The sequence below is a fragment of the Eucyclogobius newberryi genome, unplaced genomic scaffold (assembly GCF_026437365.1).
Source record: "Eucyclogobius newberryi isolate DKJ021-1_F unplaced genomic scaffold, fEucNew1.0.hap1 SCAF_7, whole genome shotgun sequence".
In the NCBI taxonomy this organism is placed as follows: Eukaryota; Metazoa; Chordata; class Actinopteri; order Gobiiformes; family Gobiidae; genus Eucyclogobius; species Eucyclogobius newberryi.
In genome coordinates, this window is record NW_027316389.1 from 26,011,793 (window position 1) to 26,036,989 (window position 25,197).

At 41.8% G+C, this 25,197-nt stretch overlaps 3 protein-coding genes across 4 annotated transcripts; all 3 read left to right on the plus strand.

The window, feature by feature from the left end:
* Positions 1-1,215: 1,215 nt before the first annotated feature.
* On the plus strand, positions 1,216-2,461 carry LOC140348495 (uncharacterized protein C3orf20-like). Its single transcript, XM_072434431.1, has 4 exons — positions 1,216-1,416; positions 1,540-1,692; positions 1,774-1,888; positions 2,315-2,461. The coding sequence occupies exons 1-4, from the start codon at positions 1,292-1,294 to the stop codon at positions 2,459-2,461; spliced, it is 540 nt and encodes a 179-aa protein (XP_072290532.1). The 5' UTR covers positions 1,216-1,291.
* Positions 2,462-4,125: 1,664 nt separating this feature from the next.
* On the plus strand, positions 4,126-19,674 carry LOC140348496 (FYVE, RhoGEF and PH domain-containing protein 6-like). The gene is made up of 25 exons (XM_072434432.1): positions 4,126-4,210; positions 4,288-4,633; positions 5,772-5,888; positions 6,359-6,504; positions 6,622-6,725; positions 9,002-10,418; positions 11,346-11,493; positions 11,761-11,825; positions 12,118-12,148; positions 13,937-14,088; positions 16,453-16,609; positions 16,708-16,795; positions 17,170-17,220; positions 17,287-17,345; positions 17,417-17,488; positions 17,562-17,630; positions 17,713-17,796; positions 17,867-17,946; positions 18,086-18,188; positions 18,276-18,413; positions 18,486-18,591; positions 18,696-18,778; positions 18,851-18,979; positions 19,055-19,188; positions 19,270-19,674. The coding sequence occupies exons 2-25, from the start codon at positions 4,454-4,456 to the stop codon at positions 19,310-19,312; spliced, it is 3,756 nt and encodes a 1,251-aa protein (XP_072290533.1). The 5' UTR covers positions 4,126-4,210; positions 4,288-4,453; the 3' UTR covers positions 19,313-19,674.
* A 126-nt stretch (positions 19,675-19,800) lies between these two features.
* Positions 19,801-24,787, plus strand: nr2c1 (nuclear receptor subfamily 2, group C, member 1). Of its 2 annotated transcripts, none has more exons than XM_072435160.1 (14): positions 19,801-20,061; positions 20,914-21,037; positions 21,113-21,343; positions 21,496-21,574; positions 21,642-21,821; positions 21,892-22,039; positions 22,141-22,252; positions 22,345-22,529; positions 22,737-22,890; positions 23,000-23,121; positions 23,311-23,453; positions 23,575-23,712; positions 23,797-23,902; positions 24,037-24,787. In XM_072435160.1, exons 2-14 carry the CDS (start codon positions 20,966-20,968, stop codon positions 24,206-24,208), a joined length of 1,842 nt encoding a protein of 613 aa, XP_072291261.1. In that variant the 5' UTR covers positions 19,801-20,061; positions 20,914-20,965; the 3' UTR covers positions 24,209-24,787. The 2 variants fall into 2 exon arrangements, with proteins under 2 accessions (XP_072291261.1, XP_072291262.1); XM_072435161.1 differs by having other exon boundaries at positions 22,156-22,252.
* The last annotated feature ends 410 nt before the right edge of the window (positions 24,788-25,197 follow it).

Genomic DNA, 25,197 nt, shown 5'->3' on the forward strand with positions numbered 1-25,197 from the left:
TTCGTAAAGTTCTCCTCTGGTCTCTTTGAACAGTGTGCTCCCAGGTGATGCACAAGAGGAGGATAGACCTGAGATCTCTTCGTCTGTTTTTAGCCTAAAAGAACAGGACGTGATGGACGCGTACAAGCGCACAGCCCCACAGTTACTCAGTGAACTGGCTCATGTTCTTTCACAACACAAGTGGAGCGCTGAAGGTCGAGTTCCTCACGGGCTTGTGAACATCCTCCACTACACCTGGCAGGAGCTGACCGCAGGGGCCCGGCTGCTGCCTGCTCCGCAACACGCAGAGAAATACAAAGAATCTCTGGTATCATCAAATATAGATTTATCCCCACAACCCCTGCCAACCGATCTAAAACGAGAGGGAGATGTAGCCACCTGTCAAGTTAAACCGCAAGTCAGCACCAGTGGATGTGTGAAGAAGAGAAAGTCCCGCGCATGTAAAGGTAGAGGAAGCACGCCAATGTGAACTAGTATCCATTTGCGAGATTATTGTATTAAGGCTTTTTAAATAGGCATGAAAGTGGCTAAAAAAATGATTTTGCCAGTCAGCACCAAGTTCGTCCACCAAGTAATTGATAATGCATCAAATGAATCTGTTCTAAGTAATATTTCAGTATTAAAAAGAAAGAGGTGACATGATGTACGTAGAAAAGGCAAATAATGGCCTATAAGCCAAAAAAACCCAAAACAATGGTATTCTTATGTATTCTATTGTGGAAAAAACTCAAAGCACATACTTATTAAGGACATTTTATACTTTTTGTATTTATGTGCCTAAAGAACAAAATAAGTTGTATGTGTTTCTTGCATTAGTTATAATTTAATCCCAATGAACTCTCCCAGTCTTTGGATTGTCTGAACTATATTATACATTACTGCGTTTCCTTTGCAGATCTCCGCTCAACATCTCTTCATTTTTCCATTTTAAACCAGAGCAGCAGTCATCAAGGTGGGACAATCTACTGCACATCAGATTTGGTAACAAAAAAGGCTTACAATTGTACTTTATTGTTCTCATTTGTGCTTAGACTGGATAATGCAACAGCAGATATCATGCACTGAGGACATCCCTTTGTATAAGTGGGCCCTGGAGCGTCTACAGAGTGCAAAAGGCCCCCAGTGCGTACTAGTGTCACTATTTCACTGGAGTCTCTTTCCAAGATGTATTCACATGTTTTGAAAATTGTTTATTCTATTTATTCACAGAGTTTCATCATCAAAGTCTAACAAGCCACTATTACTGCGCCACTATAGACAACCACGGCCAGAAAAGTGTAAGAAAAGCCAGATGACCAAAGCCCGTCCAGGGGCTGTTTTAAATGGTTTGCCCTGTATCCCTGACACGCGGCTGCCGGACCCTCCAAACCAACAGAAGCTGCATTACAGGATCAACGACGGCTCCTCCATAATATAGTACCTATCTCACCACATCATGTTTATTCAATGGCTGTTGTCTGAGTGCTTTATATGCACTATGAGGCATATGGAAATCACGCCGCTGCAATTGACCTGTGACTCTCTGACCTGCCTCCTCAGCTACCCGTCTGGTTGTATGGCGGTGTGCCAGAGCTGCTCCGGTCAGCCTCCTGGAGGGTTTTACTCCAATGTGTTTTCTGATAGTGACCCTCCTGTGATCATTGCAACTCTTACAGCGTTTGGACATGGCTCTGTGATGCACCCACACAGCAGGTAGAGTATACAGTAGGGCAAAGCGGTTCTGTAATGTTTAGTCGTCTGTGCAGTATGTGACATGTGTGATGTATCCTCCAGTTCTGCCATTTCGGCCGTGTGGGACCAGGGAGGTGGACTTATGTTTGACCACAGAGGCCGCATAACCAAAGAGTGGAGCTGGTCTACCAGATTCTCCAAAAGGATTGTAATCAGGGTAAAATGCTACTTGTACTTTGTGTGTACTTTGTGGCCTCAAAACAATCGAGAATCGGGCTAGAACGACGCAGGAAATTGGTTACCCATATTTTCTGGACTATAAGTCACACCAGCCAAAAAATGCATAATAGAGAAGAAAAAAACATATATAAGTTGCACTGGAGTGTGAAATGCGGTTGCAAGTGTGAAAATAACAAATAATATCACATATAAGTCGCTCCGGAGTAGAAGTATAAGTATATAAGTATAAATATAAGTATAAGTTGCACCCCGGCCAAAACTATGAAAAAAGGTGCGACTTATAGTCCGGAAAATACGGTAATTGTGTACAAGAATAAATACGTTATGTTTGATAGACCACAGCAGACAGGAAATGTAGAGAATGACTGAATCAATGACCTATGTTTACATTTTTGTTTTTTAGATTTCTGATGAAATATCAATGGCCCTGTTCAGTGGTACTTCTGCCATTCTCAGCTTTAAATGTGACAATGAACTTGTAAAACTTCCCATTTCTGCATTATCACCCTCCAACAAAGCTAACAAAATGGTGATTGGTGTTGCAATTTGAAATTAAATGAAGATAATATAATGATACATAAGTTATATCTATTCTTTCAGCCTTATTTGCAGACTAATACACTCTCTTGTGATACGGCCCATGATCTCCTCTGTGCTCGCTCGCCAATCCTCCACACAGACGACAATGGGACCCAGACATGTGTAAGTGAAGGTTATCTGTCTGTCAGTGCGTACGAACATGGATCTGGCAGCGTTGTATCATACAGTATGTCCCACCATGTATGTGATTGTGCCCTGCAGGTGTCTACGTGTTCGCGGGACGTCCCACAGACGGTCAGAGCGGCGGACCGGCCAGAAGGGGCCATGTCTGTTTGGAGGAGGGAGGGGCGAGCCACGCGGGAGCTCAGGAACATCCAGCAGAGAGCACAGTGCATTCTGGAATCATGGATGGACTTTTACTGCATAGCCATTGGTATCAAGTACACCTCATGTACTTTGAAGTTCAAAACCTTATTCTTTGTGAGAGGAGCGTGAATGTCCTTGTGTTATCATCTGGGTTCACTAGATCCTTCTATCTAAAGTAGAGGGCTCCAATCTTTTCCTTACGGAGAGCTACTTTTACAAGGACAGAGAACCACTTCTTTTAGAGGTCACGTGAAATTTAGTCTATAAAACAGTGACGGCAAGCTTAATATGTGATACAGTTCAGTGCCTATAAACAAAAACAACGACCAATTTATATGAGCACAAAGTTAGACATCAAAAGTACACATTTAAAGTTGTAATAGGCATGTGAATTATTCAGCGTAATATGTATGACTCCTAAATCCTTTGCAGAGCTATTATTTGGAGACTTCTGATTTAAATATGTGTTAGGTAACATAGTAAATGGCCCTGTCTGGTGTATTTTGTTAGGCCTGAGATTGTTCATGGTCCAGAATGTCCACGGTGTATGACCCTTGCCGGACTTTAGTCGCCCTTGAATGCAAACTGAAACAGTGGAAGAATAAATAAGGAACTTACTCATGGCGTCTCGATGATCTGTGAAGCAAAAACATGCGTTATCACTTCATCCTGCAATCTCAACATTATTGAATTGTTCAATTAGGATCTTGTTCAGGGTCATTTGTGTCAGTCACTGTCCGTGTGCGTTTCTCACTGACCTCTCGCTCTCCTTCAGGGATCAAATGTCCCAACACGCAGCGGGTGCCAGATGTCCCGCTGAGGTCCAGGCTGAAGAGAGAGGTAATGTCTGCCGCTCTGCCCTCTCTGAACTCACCTGAACGCACAGACCCTGGGCCCGTCCCGTCGCAAGCGGAGGAGGAGGGGCAGCACAGTCACCTGTCAGCAGCAGGACAAAAGAATCACAACTCAGCTCTAAAACGCTCCAGGTAAAATGATTTAACCAGTGTATGTTGTTGTGTCATGCACTTCCCCCACCGTGATTATGTATGAACGTGGCGTGTGAGTGAATGGTTGGTAGTTTGAGGGTTCGTAAGCACAGATTGACAGCCACACTTTTGTCAGTCTACCCCAGGGCAGCTGTGGGGAGTGAAGTGTTATTTGAAAACATACTTGGTCCAATTATGAAGTGGGTCACAATACAGTCATCAAGGACAAATTGGATTTTGACTTCATTAGATCAATGAGACTGTAGTATAATGTATTGCTTCATAGTGTGTAGTAGTGCCAGACAGAATACTATTTGTTTCAGCAGTCCACAGAAAAAACACGGGAAGGAGGAAAATCCCATCTCACGGATTGGACCTGTTCAGTTTTATGGCAACATCAAACTAGAGTAAGATGTATATTGTAAAATTCCTACTATATATGATAATAATATATATTTATTTATAAATGTTCTACTAATTTTAGGTCAGTAATACTTCCAGTAGACCCAGATCAACAGGCCACATGTGTCTCATACCCCGTCCAGCTGCCCTTCAGCCCCTGTGCCCCGCTCACGCACTGCCCCGTCCTGCTCAGAGCTGCCCTGAGCGGAGGCAGCACACAGAGGCGATGTTGCTGCAGCCCGTCCACAATGCCACTGCTCAAAGACTCGGAGTACGATCTCTTTGTTTTGGGCCAGCCGCCACACAGTCACCAGATGCTGATAGTGTGCGTGACATGCCAGAATCTGTACCCTCCTGCGCCAGGCGGAGACGCACCGGAGCAGCTCTACAGGAGCAGGAACGAGCACCGGATGACGCCATGCGCTCAGGTGTGACCGCTGCAGAAACACCTCAAATAACTCAGTGTACCTTTTCTCCAGAAGGTTACGAGAACATTTTCTGTCATCAGCAAATACAATGAATGTACTTGTAACTAATCCCCCAAGGACAACACACTTTACATTATCTACAAAACAGGATAAATCACAACAGTCAGCACAGTGTATCTCTGATGTGCAGCACTGGTGTAGCCGAGGCAGGTTATTAAGAACAGAGCAGGAGAACGTTAAGGTGAATATACAAAATATGCTAAATAAGTATGTAATTTCTTTGGAGTGGCTGTTGCTCGCCTGCTTGTCTCCATGGAGATGTTATTGCTTTGCTTTGAAATGTTCCACAGTATGGTGATAAACATGCAATTCTCATTTACCGTATTTTCTGGATGATAAGTCGCAGCTGTTTTCATAGTTTTGGCCGAGGTGCGACTTATACTCAAGAGTGATTTATATGTGATATTATTTGTTATTTTCACACCGACAACCACAAGAAGGCGCTCTAGGCTGTAAGAAGAAGAATCTGCACTTCCTCTACCTTCTGAGTTTACGTATCTTACACGGTACGATTTAGAGATTTAGTGATAGATTTCCCCAAAAAATTTGACTTATACTCCAGTGCGACTTGTATATGTTTTTTTCTTCTCTATTATGTATTTTTTGGCAGGTGCGACTTATACTCCGGTGCAATTTATAGTCCGGAAAATACGGTATATTTTATTCAATCACAGGTGTTATACATTGAACAAATACATTGAAAGTCCATATGCAGTACTGCGTCACTCTTTCCAAGCAAAGCAATATCATCTCCATGGACACAAGCAAGCGGCAGACCATTCACTAGGAAAGCTACACAATGCACCTTTAAAATATATATATAGCGATGGTCGAACATAAACTTTATTTGTATTTTTGCTCCAAATCTTGTACGTATATCTCATAAGAAATAGTAATAAAGTTTGTTTGGCAAGGATGAAGATAGTTTTATTGCATTTCCCTTTGTCTGTGAACATGTTTTCATTTCTAAAAGTATTGAATAGTATTCCACAAATATACTTTTTATCTCTATTACTTTTTTATTGATTAAGTGCTGATACAATCCTTGCTGATTCAGTGTTATTATGTGCTGTTTTAGAGTCAGGTGGATTCATTTCGTCTGGTGAGGTATGAGATCTCAATACCGAGGCCGTGTTATGAGGCACAAAAGTCTCTCCTGCAGCAGAGGCACAACGCAGCGCCCGGGACGGTCCTGGTCAGTACAACTCCACTGCAGATGTGGCCACAGGCTCTTTACTGCACCGTGTCACACCACCAGAGAGCAGCAGCGATCACTTAAAGAAAAGCAGCTGCTGGGACGAGGTGAAAATAGGGGGCATTAAAAACCTAAAGCCATTTATCATTATATTGTCAGTAAAGAATGGGGCTAATATTCAATGCTCAAACTGATGACAGCAGTTCTACAGATTTGGCTATAAGATGGAAAAAGCCTGTCCGAATGATTTATTTCCACATTTTTGCATTTTGCATAAGGATTTGGAAAGGTGCCCACATTTATTTAGGAAATCAAAATTCTCAGATGGTTGAAAACGCCAAAGTCATAAACAATAAAATAGCGTGTCCTTAATGCAACGCCACTGTAATTCAAAATACACTGACAGAGAGAGACAAATATGTGATTAGCATATTTAATCAGATGTACGGTAATTCATTTCTTATCCCCAGATGTACATCAAAGGGAAGCTGGTGTTTATCGGATACATTGACTACAGTGATCAAAGCTGCCCAATTAGAGATATTGAAATACAAATCTCCAAAGCCAGAGGAGACTACAGATCAGGCCTGTTCCTTCCTCCAGACTTCAAGTTCAGGTGAGGACCCACATGATTACAATGATTAGATTTGTCTGATAATATCAATAATAATAATATACAATGCGAGGGTGAACATATCATTTGAGTTTGCTTGTTGTTTTTCTCGTATTTTAGGGACAAAATTGAAACCGTTGGAGCTAAACACGTTTCATCATCCATTATACAAGGAGATGAGCCCAAAAAGAGTGGATTGAGTCAAGTAAACTCTCTTGTAAAAGGTATGACAACTAGCCATTTTTGTGCTTTTAGACCCGACTCCTGCTTTTGACATGTTCCACTAAGCGTCCCTTTTAAACCGCCGCCCTTTTGCACTGAGTCCCCCAGGGTTCTGTTCTTGGCCTAGTTGTTTTTTTGCTTTACTTTATCCCATTAGACGCAATTTTCAGAAGGAATGGCATTTCATATAATTTTCCCGGCAATGTCCGATTTATATGCCTATTTCTAAACACGCCAAAGGCCCTGACAGCCTTGTTGGAATGCCAAGGTGACGTTAAGGCTTGGTTGGCCCCTTTAAAGACAATGTTCATCCTTTCGCCAACCAACTTGGCGTCATCATGGACAGTGATTTTAAACTCAACAAAAAAAACAGCACTGTCATTAAATCAGGCTTTAATCACCTTCGTCTTTCATCTAAAGTGAAGCCGTTTTTAACTTTTAAGCACAAGTTGTGCACACTTTTATTTCTTTTCGCACCTGGTGCACTTTACACCGACATCACACAAGCCACTTTCTCGCTAACAGTTTGTCCAGAATTCCGCGGCATGACTCACCAATCTATTTATTGTTTCAGATTATTATTATCTTTTTACCATTTTATTGTATTGTACAGATGTTTCAGTTTATAAAATGTGCTAAAATGTGGATATATAAAGTGGATTGGGCTGGAACTAATTTCATTACAAGGCCTTCTCAAACCTACAGTTTGTATTCATCTTTTCTTATTTTGAAGGTCCAGAGGTGACATTTCAGTTCAAGAAAGACAAACAAAAGAAGACCCTTTCCACCTCCAGACTGTCACACAGCCTTGTCCACACATAATAAATACATACAACTGTCTTTGTGGTTGATACTCATTATTTTGTTTTTCTATTGCTTATTTCTAGCGGACACCGACTGTACCACCATTCACAAGACCCTTTGTTTGTTAGACTTAATAACATAATTTTATATATGTTATCTATCTATCTATCTATTTATCTATATATATAAAACAAACATAATGTAACTAATCACTCCTTCCAGTAACTATAGTGTCTACGTAGTTACCTAGATGTGTTTACTTCCTCAAACAGCTTACCAAAATAACTTCATGTGCAAATGAATTGGAATCTGGACAGACTTGCTTTACGACAAACGCAATGTTAGTCATCCCACTTCTGAATGAAGCAGTGAGTGTGCAGCACGTTTGTGGCTGCGGACGCCCCCTAGCGGCGTGTATGCGGAAGTACAGGGGATTACACTGTGAGCGAAGTCTTCAGACGAGTGCGAGCTTCTGGACGACCAGTGTGGGATCTGGACCTGCGAAAAACAAATGCACAGAAACTCTAAATAAAGCCGGCTGCTGGGGATGTTTTCCCGGATCGTGGATTTGGTTTTACCACCGCATTAACTCTCAGAAGAAAGAGCAACGCCAAAAAGAAACATGTTGAACACAGGTAAGCGCAAAAGTTCATGATGTTTACAGGTGAAGTCTGATATTTTTGAAGCTGCGAACACAATTTCACTCAAGCATTCGTGTAATTTTGGTTAAGGTAGTTTTAATATAAATCTTTATTGTATAATCAACGTAATTATCCAGGTTGCCAGGTATGTTTCCCTAACCACCGCTTGATAGATCTAAATCAAACTTGATCATTGGGTTGATAGTTGTCTGATCCAAATCATATTTATTCAGTTTTATTGATCATATTTATATATTCTTGTTAACTTTTATGTGATTTTTATGACTCTGATTGAACAAGCTGAACCAGTTTGCAGGGGTATTTCCATCACTTCTGCTTCTTTATCACTTATCTCCATCTGTGTGACTGTGTCCTGTCTCTGTCTGGTCTGGACCTGTCCCACAGCTGGACCACGTTGTAGTTGTGTCATTTCAGACTAAATCCATGTGATTTTTGAACCCCTGCAGACGTGGCCTTGTACTCTATGGCAGATTTACACTAAGCTGTCACTGGGTTAGGATCAACAGATTTAAATGCTTGAACTTGCATTTGGACAACATGAAAAGCCAGAAAAATGAACAAATGTTAAGTTGCTGCACATCACTAAGCAACATCTCACGTGTATTGGCTTTTAAAGTTGTTGTACTCCATTACTTCTCCGCTCCGAAAAACATAAAGCCAAGTTAAAAAGGAAATGATACGGTTTGCAGGGCAGAGAGTGACGCCTCATGTAGCTCTTTAAAGTGGTAAATACAATCTTCACAATAGTTGACAATGTAGAATCATTTATCGTTTAAAAGTATGTGTCTCATTTGTTTTTGTTTTCATTTCAGGTTTGCATAAGCCACCTGTGGCTCCAAAACCTAAAGTTGCCCCGTCTCCTGCTTGTACAAGAAAAGAGGGGCTCTCGCTGCCATCTCCAGCCACAGCACAGAAACCAAAACCACTTCCAGCTCCCAAGCCTGTTTTCCCCAAAGCTGCTGGATCTCCAAACCCAAACAGAAAGCTAACAAGAGGACCTGACGGAACACTGGGCCTATTAAACTCTCAAAATGGACTACAGCAAGAAAACAAAAGGCCAAACTGGGATTATATCATTCCTATTTGTTTGTGCAGCAATGAAAAATGCAAATGCATTAAAAATGAAACATTTGCCAAGCTGGAAAAAGACTTGACTCGACTTGACTTGAAAAAAGTGGTGAGTGACAATATCGTGGACAAAAATGAACCAAAATCGCCCACATTAGAAAACGCCTGTCAAAATAATTCAACGGGCAAAAGTTCAAACACTGTGAACAATATCTACAGCCTCGCCTTGACAAATGGCCCATCTTTTCCTCACAAAGTCCAAGAGGAGGCTAAAACTAATGTCATTCAACAAACTGCATCTGAATTTGAGCCAAAGGAAGAGAGAGCGTCTAGTTCATCCAAGGCTGTCCCAAACTCAGCACCTGCTCGGAAACCCCCGCCTGTCCCTATACCCCGCAAACCCAAGGGGCAAGGAGTGGTCGAGCAGGAAAAGTTGGAGGACGAGATAAGGAACCAGGAAGTGAGTGAGAGGTCATCAGAGGTTAAAAATTGCTCATCCGTACCTGTCAATACACCTGCGTTGACTCATTTAAACGCCCCAGCTCACATCCCAAGACCAACATGGGCCCCTCCAGCTCCTCCGCCCAGAAACAAGGCATTTCTATCCTACATCGGTAAAGGTTTCAGCAGCGAGGATGTAGAGGAGGAGGACTTGGGTTGGGATGTTAATGAGACGGAGCTGTCGGTTAATAAAAGTGACGGTGAATGTGACAAAGAAGCAGACTGCACCGAAGAGCCGATCTATAACTCTGTAGAGAGCCTTGATGGCTCTCCAATCCCAGCAAAAGAAGAAGAAGTCGTGATCAAATTGGCGCCGCAGAAACCACCAAGACGAAACAGCCCGATGGGAAGAAGAATGGAAGTGTTTGAGAACAAAGACGACAAGCTTTCCTGTCCACTTATTGACCAAACTGACGATGGAGAAGTGTTTAATCCTGCACCTGAGCCACAGGAATACTATGAAGACAACTGTGTTTATGAGGAGATAGAGGATTATGTGAACGTGAATGTGAGAGAAGAAGAAACATCACAGTGGGAGGAAGACGTTTGGCCAAGCCCACCGCCTAACAATGACGATGAAGGACTTTATGAAGATCAGGAGCCGTACATTAAACTGGAAAAGAACATTCCAGCACCACTTGAAATCTATGACTATCCCAGGTAAAATATTCTCATTTTTGTTGGATTAAAACAGGATAAAGGAGATTCTTCATAGGCAGCATTGTGGCTTGGAAAGCTCTTTAAAAAATACATTCAAGACTTCTTCAATTAACAATTATTTTTTATATGGAAGTCAGAAATGATTAGCTCCTCTTAAGTCTCAAAGACAAAATAATCACTGATAGTTTCCTCATATTTTATTACACAATGAAAGGCTGTTAAGGTCGTTAAATGATAGTTTCAGTAGAAGATCCCAGAGAATGCACAAAACTGCCGTGACAAAGTTCCAGTGTCTTTAAATGTGCAGACGGTGACGGAGATTGTGCTTCTTGGATCATATTCGAGTCAGAGCAATTTGACTCCTATTGCACACATTGATATGGTAAATAAGTGAGAGAAAGTTAAGTCAAAAGTGACTAAAGTTTGCTGCTTCAAAACAAAACGTATGTTGCTTGAATTGTATCTTCAAGCTTACGTTTTAAATGACTGAAGTTCTGTGTGTGGACAGTTGTAAATAGGATCACATTGGTGTAATTGCACAGTTTACAGATCAGTGTGTTGAGACTCTGTGTTCATGTGCATCGCTGTCTTGCTCCAGCATATTTTGTGACTAAAGAAAATACATAAAGTTTTGTTTGAACAGCATTTGCTTCAATCCAAACCACACACTAAATTGATCAATCTATTCTCTAGTAAAAAACATGCTGACTGCTTATTCAACCCTGTCCTTTTGTCACAGGGAGTGGCCTTTTACAGCAGAGTTATGGCATGTTAGATATGCTATTTTCCCAAGTGATAATCATTTTCTGTAATTCATATCAAATAAAACCCTGTTCAAGAGGTTTTACTTGCTGGGGTAGGAAATAACTATAATAATAAAGCTGCACATTTTGTTCACCTGTTTATCTTTCTTCTCTATTTTAACAGAGATTTTTCCACGGTGGACATGGCAGAGGAAAGAGCGTCGGATGAAGACGTACTGGGCAACACCACAGATGATAAAGAGGATAAGGATGAATTTGATACGAGCTCCACCTCCAGTAAAGGAGGAGAGCCTGAAGTGGCAGACAGTGCTGTGAGAGCCTTTGTACTTGACTTGGCTAAATATATTGTGTAGCCTGCGAGTTCTCAGTGATAACACTTTGTGCGTAGCGGCCTGTTGGGGAAGAGGTATTCATCATCTTTTTGACACTTTTGTCTGACCTCAACAGCTGCTGCAGACACAGGACACATTACATTAATAAAACTGAAAGCTTTTATCGTCTGGGGGTACTTTGCGGCTTTGCGTTCATCTATCAACTGGAGATTTTGCAGTAATTGTATTTGCTTCTTTGTGTTTCAGACGTTGATAAGGAGGAAAAACAAGATACAACACATCGCCACAGAAATAATGACTTCGGAGAATGTGTAAGAAACGGTGCAAGTTATGTTTTTGGCTGTTCTCCTTAATCGATCTAAATTGAAATATATTCGCTTTTTAACTGATTATTTATATTCAGAAATGTCAAAAAGTCACTATCCTATTTCACGTTGTTAAGTGTACTCTGGAGAGCAAGAGTCGTTTGTCCTTTTCTATAACAGTAAATAATAATCTTGATCTTCCCCACATTACTGACATTGCTGGTTTTATATTACAGATTTTTTTTGTACAAAACCATATATGTGTAAGGTATGGTTTGTGTTCTTTTTTTCCTCATAGGTTTGTTGACGTCCTAAAGCTACTTCATGTTGTAAGTACACAGTTGACCTTTGTATATTGTACATTGTCTCTCTTCTTCTGTCAAAACCCACATTCTCCATATGCGTTTAATTAAGTGGCCCACATAAGAGGGGATAAAGCTAAGAGTATATCATGTGGTCTTGTCCACACTTTCACATTCTCTACAACTGTCGACTGTGGCATTAAACATTCTGGTAAACATGATAAGCTAAACATAAAAGAGCAATATCATGGTGGAGGATTAAAGCTCCACCATGACATTGCTCTTTTATAGCCTGATGTACACCATACATTATACATTTCTTTCCTGCTTTAGACTGTGCGTGTGACATTTTTTATTGATTTAATAAACTAGACTGAGTTCAAAAGGTACACAATGTAACTTTTCTGGTTACATAGTTCCACGTGACTCTGTGAATGTGTCACTGGTTTCCCTGGAAACCACAGCATGGCATTAAACTCATCTGCTTTTTTTGATCATAATCTTTTGAAAGATTATTTTTGCCTGTTAGCTTTATTAGACAGGAAAGAACAGTGTGAAATGGGGACGAGAGAGAAGGGATGGACATGCAGTAAACTGTGGCCGGCCGCACATGGAGACTGGCATACGTGCGCGGTGCCCTAACCACTCCACCACCGGACAGCAGCTCATCTGCTTTTTGAGTGATTTCTTTGCAGTCAAAACACCTGCAACTGGATGAATGAAAGATGGATCAGTTGAACGCCAAACTGTGGAACATTCTATGCAAAGCATGCAAAGATGTAAGGCAGTTGCATCGCCATGGAGACAAGTTACACTATCTTCACAAAGGATCATGTGGTGTTTGTCTCGTCATAACAACAAAAAACTTAAAAAGTAACGGTAAAGTACTTGTTTACATTAAAGTAAAGCTTAGGAAAGGTTTAGTAACACGCACTTTGTTCAACCTGACCCAATGACTGGAAGCAAAAGACCTCATAAGTGTTCTTAAACTGTTTATTTTAAGTTTGATGAATAAAGTGAGTCATTATCCTCTCAAAATGACCAGATGATCAAGCTTCATTTGAGAAAAGAGAACCTCAGTTTCGTCTAATGACACAGAATGACATCTACACATCAAGATTCTAATTTCTTGAACCTCAAATCAGATTTCCGACTGTTATTTGACTAATCAGTTCATTTGACTCCAGTCTATTTTAAAAGCTGAGTAAAGCAGCTGACGGAGGCACATCACAACATTTCTGCTTTCATTTCTTGTTTTTCCTGCCTTTAGTCTTGACTCACAAGACACTCCAGCTGCAGATATGGTTGTGTAGGAGGAAATCACACGTGTTCAAACCACGAGAACAGTTCCGTGGCAGGCGCTCACTCCGCACGTCACTTTAATTATCCACATTTTCCATTATCTTGCAAAAAGTCACCACATCGTCCAAAACAGGGCAGAAAACAGCCCCCTCCGGCCGACAAGCCCAGGGTTTTGTGCTGATTCAAAGTATCTACTGTGAGGTTTGTTTATGAGTTGTCGTTTATTGGTCAGCGTATTTTACTGCATCTGTTTATCATTAAAGCCCATCAAAATAGTTCTTTTTTTCAACCTTTTATTCCCTTAACAAAATACAATACTCTGTCTCTGTATGAACGAGTGTGGGCTTTGTGAATGCCCAGGGGATCAATGGGGATCAATGGGGATCAATGGGGATCAATGGGGATCAATGGGGATCAATAGCAGGTTTAAATGAATGCGTCTTGTACATGTTGTCCCAAACAAATAATCACACAGAAACAAATAAACAAATTTAAAAAAGTATTTTTATGCAGGACTTTCGCAACGCTGTGAACGCTGCGTCCCGTCAAAATGAGAAACCCGTGATTGAAGAGCGGCTGCTGGACCAGATACTGTACTACCTCCCACAGCTCTATGAACTAAACCAACAACTGCTGAAGGAGCTGCGGGAAAGGGTCTCCACATGGTAATGACAAAAACACCACATGGAACACCAAAAGAAGGGTGAATAAAATAGGATATCCAGTCCAACTTTATTCGTGTAACACATTTGACCAACACAAAGTCTCCAAAGTGCTGCACAGAGTTCAAAACAAGCACAGGTCAAATATGTTCAAAAAGAAAATAATTAAGTGAATACATACAAACCGAATGAAAATTCAATTCTCATGCCGGGTTAAATGTTAGTGAATAATGTATGATATATTGTGTCGTTCAGTGGTCATCTTTCATACATTCAATACACACATGTACACTGTAGAGTTGCCCTCTCTCAATGCCGCAGGCTCCTCTCCTGCTCTCTCCCCCTGCTCTCTCCCCTGCTCTCTCCCTCTGCTCTCCCCCTGCTCTCTCCCCCTGCTCTCTCCCCTGCTCTCTCCCTCTGCTCTCCCCCTGCTCTCTCCCCCTGCTCTCTCCCCCTGCTCTCTCCCCCTGCTCTCTCCCCTGCTCTCTCCCTCTGCTCTCCCCCTGCTCTCTCCCCTGCTCTCTCCCCCTGCTCTCCCCCTGCTCTCTCCCCCTGCTCTCTCCCCCTGCTCTCTCCCCTGCTCTCTCCCTGCTTTCTCCCCCTGCTCTCTCCCCCTGCTCTCTCCCTGCTCTCCCCCTGCTCTCTCCCTGCTTTCTCCCCCTGCTCTCTCCCCCTGCTCTCTCCCTGCTCTCCCCCTGCTCTCTCCCTGCTCTCCCCCTGCTCTCTCCCTGCTCTCTCCCCTGCTCTCCCCCTGCTCTCTCCCTCTGCTCTCCCCCTGCTCTCTCCCTGCTCTCTCCCCCTGCTCTCTCCCCCTGCTCTCTCCCCCTGCTCTCCCCCTGCTCTCTCCCTGCTCTCTCCCCTGCTCTCTCCCTGCTCTCTCCCCCTGCTCTCTCCCTGCTCTCTCCCCCTGCTCTCCCCCTGCTCTCTCCCCCTGCTCTCTCCCTGCTCTCTCCCCCTGCTCTCTCCCTGCTCTCTCCCCTGCTCTCTCCCTGCTCTCTCCCTGCTCTCTCCCCTGCTCTCTCCCTGCTCTCTCCCCTGCTCTCCCCCTGCTCTCTCCCTCTGCTCTCCCTCTGCTCTCCCTCTGCTCTCCCCCTGCTCTCTCCCTCTGCTCTCTCCCCCTGCTCTCTCCCCCTGCTCTCTCCCTCTGCTCTCCCCCTGCTCTCCCCCTGCTCTCTCCCTCTGCTCTCCCCCTGCTCTCTCCCTGCTTTCTCCCTGCTTTCTCCCCCTGCTCTCTCCCCCTGCTCTCTCCCTGCTCTCCCCCTGCTCTCTCCCTGCTTTCTCCCCCTGCTCTCTCCCCCTGCTCTCTCCCTGCTCTCCCCCTGCTCTCTCCCTGCTCTCCCCCTGCTCTCTCCCTGCTCTCTCCCCTGCTCTCCCCCTGCTCTCCCCCTGCTCTCTCCCCCTGCTCTCTCCCTGCTCTCTCCCCCTGCTCTCCCCCTGCTCTCTCCCTGCTCTCTCCCCTGCTCTCTCCCTGCTCTCTCCCCCTGCTCTCTCCCTGCTCTCTCCCCCTGCTCTCCCCCTGCTCTCTCCCCCTGCTCTCCCCCTGCTCTCTCCCCCTGCTCTCTCCCTGCTCTCTCCCCCTGCTCTCTCCCTGCTCTCTCCCCCTGCTCTCTCCCTGCTCTCTCCCCTGCTCTCTCCCTGCTCTCTCCCTGCTCTCTCCCCTGCTCTCTCCCTGCTCTCTCCCCTGCTCTCCCCCTGCTCTCTCCCTCTGCTCTCCCTCTGCTCTCCCTCTGCTCTCCCTCTGCTCTCCCCCTGCTCTCTCCCCTGCTCTCCCCCTGCTCTCTCCCTCTGCTCTCCCTCTGCTCTCCCCCTGCTCTCTCCCCTGCTCTCCCCCTGCTCTCTCCCCCTGCTCTCTCCCCTGCTCTCCCCCTGCTCTCTCCCCCTGCTCTCTCCCCCTGCTCTCTCTCCCCTGCTCTCTCCCCTGCTCTCTCCCCTGCTCTCTCCCCTGCTCTCTCCCCTGCTCTCTCCCCTGCTCTTCCCTCACACAGCCTGACCCTTTACTCCATCTCTCCCTCTGCCTGCAAAAACCCTCTGAGTGCAAAAACAAAGGTTAGGGTTAATATAGAAGTTTGAAAGGGCAGTGACATTATTTTTCAGAATACATGTGACACGAGGTTACAATGCGGCATTATTAGTAAACTTCCTTTTTGCCACTTAAAATGGGAAGCACTTGGTCCAGAAATAATATCATTCACAAAGCAATGTTATTTAAATCTTTGACTAATGCAGCCAATTTAGGTTGACACATGACTTCATTTTATGTCATCACTAAGAGACGATTACAACAGAATCCAACTTATCGATTAGTGGTGATTGCAAAAGTTGGTTAAGACTTGTTTAATGTAAGTCAATTGTTATTATTATGTGCAGGGGCGCTAACTCAAAGGTGGCAGACATCTTTGTAAAGAAAGGGGCTTTTCTGAAGCTGTACTCCAACTACATCCGTGAGTTTGACAAGAATGTGGCTCTACTTGAGGAACAGACAAAGAAGAACCTGGCTTTTGGTGCAGTCGTTCGTACGTTTGAGGTGAGTAGACTCTCTAAACCGGTTTGTTTCTGTGTCTTGCAGTTTAAATTGTTTGCTTCTTGTTCCTGTAAATGAAACCAATGTGTTCCTTTTTAAAGGCTAGTCCATGTTGTGCCAACTTGGCTTTGAGACATTATCTCCTCAAGCCTGTTCAGAGAATACCACAATATCAGATGCTGCTTACAGGTAAATGGATTCTCTCTAAATCAAAGTTTAATAAATAATGTTTTGGTAAGTAAAAATAATGGTTCCATACTGCCCTTTGCTGTCCAAAAAGTGAACGAAATCTGGTATTTAAATACTAAACTTCCACTTCTGGTATAATAGGATTTTAAATGTGCAATGTAGAAAACGATTTACTGACATAAATTGGACTATGTTGTTTCAAGTCTTTTAGTTACAGAGCTGGCAAATCAGGAATTTCCCCCACGTCATAACTAATTATATAACCACATGCAAACGGTTCCATATAATTACTACAGTGCAATGAAATACTTTCTAGCATCCAATGTTGAAAATGTTCAGATGCTTATCATTGCTTGTTTGTCATTTGTTTTTAGACTATCTCAAAAACCTGTCTGAAGACTCTGCTGATTATAAGGACACACAAGGTAATTCGAATAAAAACAATATCTTCTTAATCTGAACTAAGATCTTGACATAAATGTATCCAACAGATGCACTAGTTATAGTGAAGGAAGTGGCTAACCATGCCAATGACATCATGAAGCAAGGGGTATGTTCGATGATTAATAATGCAAGATAAATGACGCATCTGTGTTTATCTGATCATATTTCTCTCTGTAGGATATCTTTCAGAAGCTGATTCGGGTGCAGTGTAGACTCACAGGCAACCATGAGATTGTCCAGCCAGGCAGGGTAAGACTACTCTAATATGTTGCATACCTTGCATACCATATTTTATTATGAAACTTCTGTCTTTTTTAAAAAGGTTTTTCTGAAAGAAGGTGTTGTCAATAAACATTCCAGGAAATCAATGCAGCCCAGAATGATTTTTCTGGTACAGTAAACAAAAAAATATACACTTTTACTGCTTCACGTTCACATATTAAATTGTTCTTCTTTGTTGTATTGTTTTGAAGTTTAATGACATGCTGCTGTATACCGCTCCTGGCCAGACAGGCCAGTTTAAGGTCAAAGAAAAGCTGTCCCTGGTTGGAATGAAGGTAACTATTATAAAACAATATTAAAACAAATAAAAAATAGTACGAATAATGATGGTGGAAATACTTGCAGGTCAAAAAGCCAACCCGAGAGGCTTTTCAAAATGAGCTGATCATTGAGAGTGTGGAGCGCTCTTTCATCTGTTCTGTCAGGTAAAATGGCTCTTCCAGTAAACACAGAAAATAGTTTTGATGCTGTGCAGAGTTAGAGTTCCATTGCACATTTAATGTATGTTCTTAACATTTGGGTGGGTTATTTTTCAATAATAAGTAACCCTCTTTGTTCTTGTAGCTCAGCCACAGAAAGAGACAAATGGCTTGAGGCAATTTCTACAGCGATCAGGGACTTTACAAAGAAAAAGACCAGTTTTGTCCCAGGCCAAAGTTTTGAAGAGGTTTGAAAACTAATAAATAAATCAATAAAACTAGAACATGTAACACCCTAACTAATAAACTATTTCTGGTTTGATTTTCTTGAACAGGTGGAAATTGAACATAATGCTACTCTTGGGTCAAAGGCTCCTATCTGGGTTCCGGACCCAAGAGCCACAATGTGCATGATCTGTACATGTGAGTTTACTCTAACATGGAGGCGACATCACTGTCGTGCATGTGGGAAGGTGAGCTAAAAAGAAAATATTAAAAATTTAAAAGAAAATTGCAAGTAATTTCTATTTTCTGTGTCATAATAGATGGTGTGTCAGTCTTGTTCTGCAAATATATACCGGCTTAAATACCTAAAATGGCAGTGGGCACGAGTGTGTGACCAGTGTTTTGTTGTTCTTCGGAAACAAGAAAGTGAGTATACATATAGTATAGCCTACACAGCCCCTTCAAATATTGTAGACTTATATGTGACTTGGTTAAAGACCTTGGCTTACTCTTAATATAATCTTCCCCAGATGAACACGCCATATCATCGTCAGTGGGCAACAAAAATATTTTTCGCGGTAAAACCAAAAAAATCCCTGCTCATCTCAGAGAGGTAAAGAAAAATCTGTTATCTGCATCAATTAAGTGAAAAATCACATCATCACAATCTTTCTGCTTGTTTCAGGTGCCTGCAAATACAATCAAATCCACCATGAGTGGGTATTTAGAGAGAATTAAGCCTAACAAAAAGCAGGGAAAGAGACTGTGGTTTGTCATCAAAGAAATGGTTCTGTACACATATGCTGCCAGCGAGGTGAATGCTTGGGAGACTCATTATTGTAGATAACAGTTTCTATGTTCACACCTAACATTTATTATTCTCATCCAGGATGTTGCTGCCTTGAATAGTAAACCCTTGTTAGGTTTTACTGTGAAGTCGGACACAAAGTTACAATTCAGGCTGCTCCACAAAGGCAAACCTTTTTACATTTTTAAAGCTGATAATGAAGAAACAACGCAAAGGTAAACTTACACTGTTTACACTGTTATTTCTTTAGATTTGAATCCATAAATATTGATAGTAATTGTTATTATTTTTAACAGGTGGATTGAGGCTATGATAAAAGCCTCAGTGCTGGACCCTTGAGAGACTAATTGTATTTCTACCACCTCTATGTACTTTTATTATGTGCGCATATACTTTTGGGTTACTTCAAACACTATGAAAGTGGCAACGTTTTTATACTGTGCAAGTGCTGATATTTAGAAAATGAAGCAATTAAGATTTTGCCAATAACAGTTCAACCCTAATTGCACTTAACTTGATATTTATCTTCATTGTTGTTTTTTTTATACATGTCATTTGCGTTGAACTATTTGGGGATTTTTCCACTTAATTCACTGTTGTAGAGTTCGGGCAACGATTGTAAATAGTTAAAGGATTTTTCTTGGACAAATAGCATTGCACAAAAAAATACACTCAAGCTACAATGTCTGCTACAGTATTTTGAGAACTTGTTTCTATGTCATCCAACTGCGTTTAATAAATTAACTGCAATTGTGTGAAGTTGAAATTATTGTATACTGTACACAAAGTTTCCTCCAACTTTGACGCATGCGCAAATTGTCTGCTCATCCAAAAGGTCACGAACTCTGACCCGCCAAGTAACAGCACTTACAGTTAAATTAATGTTTTTTAGTGGGTATATCAACATATTATATAATAGCATTTTCAGTGGAGAGGATAATAATTATTACGGATGCACGGAAACCTCATTGGAGACATTTCGAGCCAGTAACACAGGAAGAGAGGGCGTGTTTTGAAGCTGTTCTGCAGAGAGCTGCTGCTAGCTAAAGGCTAACTTAGCTCGTTAGCACCGCTCGGAGCTTCAAGTGGTAATTATTATGGTCTATCTTGGTTATTATTAATGCGGTCGAGGTTTAATGCACACAGGGGTGCTTCGGTGACACAATTTGTAACCAAACGAATAATGCGGAAGCGTCGTGCTGTGGTGCTAACAAACTGAAGCATGTTAGCTGGTCGTTAGCATCTATGACAGTACCGCTAACATTTGAGTTACATATTTTATAAAGTACACGTCGGCGTGGCCATACTCTCCAGTTACTGTGTCGCTATTACAATCACATCTGGTACGTTATATTGCAAGTCACTGTTGTGGCTGGTTGATGAAATATAGCCATTTCGGTCCCGTATTTGCAGCCGAAGTTCCGCCCGCAGTACAACATCACGGGCCTTAACCCTAGCATGCTTTAACCCTTCAATGTTGACCTTTCACCCACAGGAAAAGAAATACCTTATCCTTCCGTATCGATTTTAAATAGTTTCCCGTGAACAGTTTGTTTGGGTTGCGTCAAAGTGAATTTGATCCCTCTTCGTTTGTTGTATCTCTTATTTAGACGTACATTACGAACAGTAGTACAGATTCAGACTAGCCGCACGGGTTAGCCCAGGAGGCCACAATTGCAACACTATGATAAAATACATATTGTTTTACCTCATAGCACATAGATATAACACTCATTTAATCAACTCTAATATTTGTCTAGCTGTATCTGCTGTAATATTAAATTGAAGGCTTAATTTAATACATATTTTGTACAGTCCTATCGGCATAACGGCAGTTTCCTCACTTGGCTTCAAAAAATAAATAAAGTAAAGATGTATCAGGCAGATAAGGAGATGTATGAATAATGTTGTTTGTCACACTGTTTAATGTGTGTGTTTAGATCTTCATGGATTATTATTGAAGAGACCAGTGAAGGTGGATGTAGTATCACTATGGATGGACAAACTCAAAGAATTCAGCTTGTGTCAGCAGACGGCAACTTGGCTTTGGGACACAGAATTCAGGTAAAGAGACAGTTTTGCACTTAATAAACATTTCTAACTCTCAGTCGAATTTTTGCACACTTTATTGTACAATAGATTGTGACTGATCAGCAAACAGGGCAAAAGATCCAGATTGTCACTGCCCTGGAACCACCTTCTCCTGGGAAGCAGCAGTTTATCCTCACAAATGCAGACTATTCGTCCAGTGGAAAAGTCTTACTGAAGCAGGAAGGGTCACCCAACAAGGTTATCCTCACCGCCCCAGACAGCTCTGGGGTAAACCAGCTGTTGTTTGCTTCTCCTGATTTGGCCGGGCAGCAAATTCAGGTATTGCTCGCCGCAAGCTTTTTTTTTTTGCCTTCTCAGACAGTTTTGATTGATAACTTAAATTGTATGAAACCCCATGACTGAAGCATAAACATGTTGCAGTCAATGTGAGATTGCTTTTGAATATCCTCATTGTTTTTATTGTTTTTCAGTTTGTAACAGATGGGTCAGACCAGTCACTCATCAAGCCTGTTGTTGAGTACTGCGTTGTCTGTGGGGACAAGGCATCAGGTAGAGTATTATTTGATCCTTGCCACAATATTACGCCTTCATTTTTGACATATTTTGTGCCTTATAGGGCGGCATTATGGAGCGGTGAGCTGTGAGGGCTGTAAGGGATTCTTCAAACGCAGCATTAGAAAGAACTTGGTGTACACGTGTCGAGGCTCTGGCGAATGTGCTATCAACAAGCTCCATAGAAATCGTTGCCAATACTGTCGGCTGCAGCGATGCATTGCCCTGGGAATGAAACAAGACTGTAAGAAACTGCCATATATATTTTGATGCTTTTAAGGGTGCTCATCATTTGTGTGCGTGTTTTTTTTTAGCTGTTCAGTGTGAGAGAAAACCTGTTGAAGTCATGCGTGAGAAATCAATGAATTGTGCAGCCTCCACTGAGAAGATCTACATTCGCAAGAATCTGTTTAGTCCACTGGCTGCCACTCCAACGTTTGCTTCTGACAAAGAAACTGCCAGGTACATAGTATTCTAAATTGCAATACATAAACATTTGATCATATTACTGTAAAACACTGTAATGTTTTGGGATTTAATTGTGTATATAATACAAATGGCAGACGATCTAATGGCAGGTCTGCAAGTTTGTTGGAGTCCAGCATGCTACTCAACATCCAACATCCATTCCCAAAGCTGGAAAACACTATTTTTATTCCTAAATCTCCAGACAAGGTAAATAAACTACAATATTTTTTATAATTAAATTTATTGCTATCAATGCTTCATGGTACTGTAGATTTATTTGAAATGATGATTTCCTCAAGGATGACCCGTCACAAGGAGACTTGAGTACTCTGGCAAATGTCGTGACATCTCTGGCGCACCTTGATAAAACAAGAGAGGAAAGTGAAAGTGGTAATGACCTGCTGGGAGTTGAGACGCTTAGCAACGGTGACAGTTCAATCACAGATCTTCAGGGAGACGACCAAAACACTAGTGACATCACTCGGTAAGGAAGAATCACGAAACTATAAGTATATTATGCAAGGCCTTAGGAAATCACATTACATGTCATTTCCTGTTTGGGCCATGTGGTTTCTGACTTGACTGCCCTAATCAAATTGCTCCTAGCTGATCAAAATGTACCATCCTTGCTGCTTATGGCTGAGTTGATATAGAAAATGCATTTTGTGATTGTATTTGTTGTATCTCTCAGAGCATTTGATACCCTGGCTAAAGTCCTACATCCCAATGAGGGCTCAGCAGCTGACACTTTGGAAGCAACGATGCAGTTAATGGCGGGAGATCAGTCAGGCCCTGTTTTGGAGCTGAATGGGCCTATTCTCTCTGACAGCCACATCCCCTTTAAAGTAAATATAGATGTACCCATAATAATGATAATACTAATGTAATTTCTCTACAGTAAATGTTTAATTTATATCTATATACATGATAAATGTGTTCTCTTCTTTTGGACAGCTTATGATGCCTTTGCCTGTGCCAGAGTACCTCAATGTCAACTACATATGCGAGTCGGCCTCACGGCTACTTTTCCTTTCAATGCACTGGGCTCGCTCCATACCTGCGTTTCAGGCTCTAAGGTAAACTGTAATAACAACTTCATTTATTTATACATCTATTAACCTGGGGTAAAAGGGAACAACACGACAGCACACACATTTTAAAAACATGTGCACAAATAAGAGACATTAGGAACAAATAAAAAACGTTAACATGGCATTCATAGAAGCCTTTTATAAAAATGACTCATACCTTGTCTTTTGTTATAGCGGTCAAGACAACGACATTAACTTGATGAAGGCCTGCTGGAATGAGCTATTTGCCCTCGGCTTGGCACAGTGCTCCAATGTAATGAATGTTGGTACCATCCTAAGTGCCATTATCAACCATCTGCAGACAAGTTTACAGGAAGGTACATCTTCTTTTCATGGCAATCCATCATTAATAACTCATATTTATTTTTCGTTGTTTATGCCCCGACTTATTTTTACCTGCTGTTAATATTATCTTGTTATTAAATGTATCACCCACAGACAAGCTGTCCCCTGAACGAGTCAAAGTCGTCATGGAGCACATCTGGAGGATGCAGGAGTTTTGTAACAGTATGATTAAGCTGTCACCTGACTCTTATGAATATGCCTACCTCAAAGCCATTGTTCTTTTTAGTCCTGGTATGTTTGGATATTAAGACGTATCGTGTTTGAATTACATCCTATTGTCATAAATAACTAACTGATTGTGTTATTCTGTCCCAGATCATCCAGGAATAGACAATATTCCACAAATACAGTTTTTCCAAGAGCAGGCGTACACAGAACTGCAGGACTATGTCACCAGGACCTACCCTGAAGACTGCTACCGGTAAATAACCTTCATGACTACAATCCTAGTATAGGGCCGGCGTTTAATATAGCACACATGATGGCTTATTTTGTTGTACTTGCTGAAGTTTACATGTTGTGATTTCATGTCTCATTTCTCCTGGCTGCTTTCAGGTTGTCCAAGCTGTTGCTGCGTCTCCCGGCCCTGCGGCTCATCAGTGCATCTGTCACAGAGGAGCTGTTCTTTGCCGGACTCATCGGAAACGTCCAGATCGACAGTATCATCCCGTACATCCTCAAAATGGAGTCCACGGATTATAATAGCCAAACTGTCTCTGGCCTCTGAGCTGCTCTGTATGTCACACCTTGGATTTGATGACCAGATACAAACTCAAAAGGACCCTTGTGCCTGGTCAACACTGAGTCAACAGATGCCAACAGATGCCCTGCCACAGCTGTCATAACCAGATATTTAAATCTTAATGTGGATCTGGCTTCCAGAGGTCTCCATAGCATAACCCTTACTTTTGGAGAGGAACAGTTGAGAGTTGAACCATAGACTTTTGAATGATAGTACATAGTGTTTTTTTACCTGTCTCCCAGTATTTCCTCTTGGCACATCTCACGTGAGATCTGAAGGACATGTTTCTCGCCGCTTTCCCTCCTCACTTGTCATAATGTGAACTGATTTGTGTATCTGATGTTGTTAAAGGTTGAACCTTTATTCTCTAAATGCTTGCTGATCCAAAGGATTACATCTTCTAATGTTAAATATTTTACATATCATGATTTTGGGGAAAAAAAACCTGTACATAGTTATGTATATAGAAACAAGAAGGCTGCTGTGGCTTTACCTCTTGTATTTTGCTTTGTGGACAATTCATGTGAATATGGTTTTAAAATAAAGCACCTAAATTGATTGTCATGCAGATGCACTGTGCCTCCCCCATTGTTTAAACGGCGGCTTGAGGCCAAATTTGTGAGATCAGTGGTATGTTTTTGTTATAAATCACATTATAGCCCATCTGTTCCATTCCAAACAAAGAAATACTTATACATATATAAATAATATATATACTTTGTATATATATAAAATATATATATGTATATAGCATTAGACTAATATGTCTGATCTCATCTTTTGTGTCTTTTTAATTCCTGCAAAATCTGTATCCAACATCAGTAACTTCTCGTTGTTTTAAGTGACGAAGAGGGAAGAAAAAGCTGCAGAGTACATTATTGACCAGTAAATTATTAATTAGTTCCTTGCAAATGTGGCTGAGATGGACAGTGCCTTGGAGCTTTGTATGGCTATAGTTGTCCCGCTAATTAAAA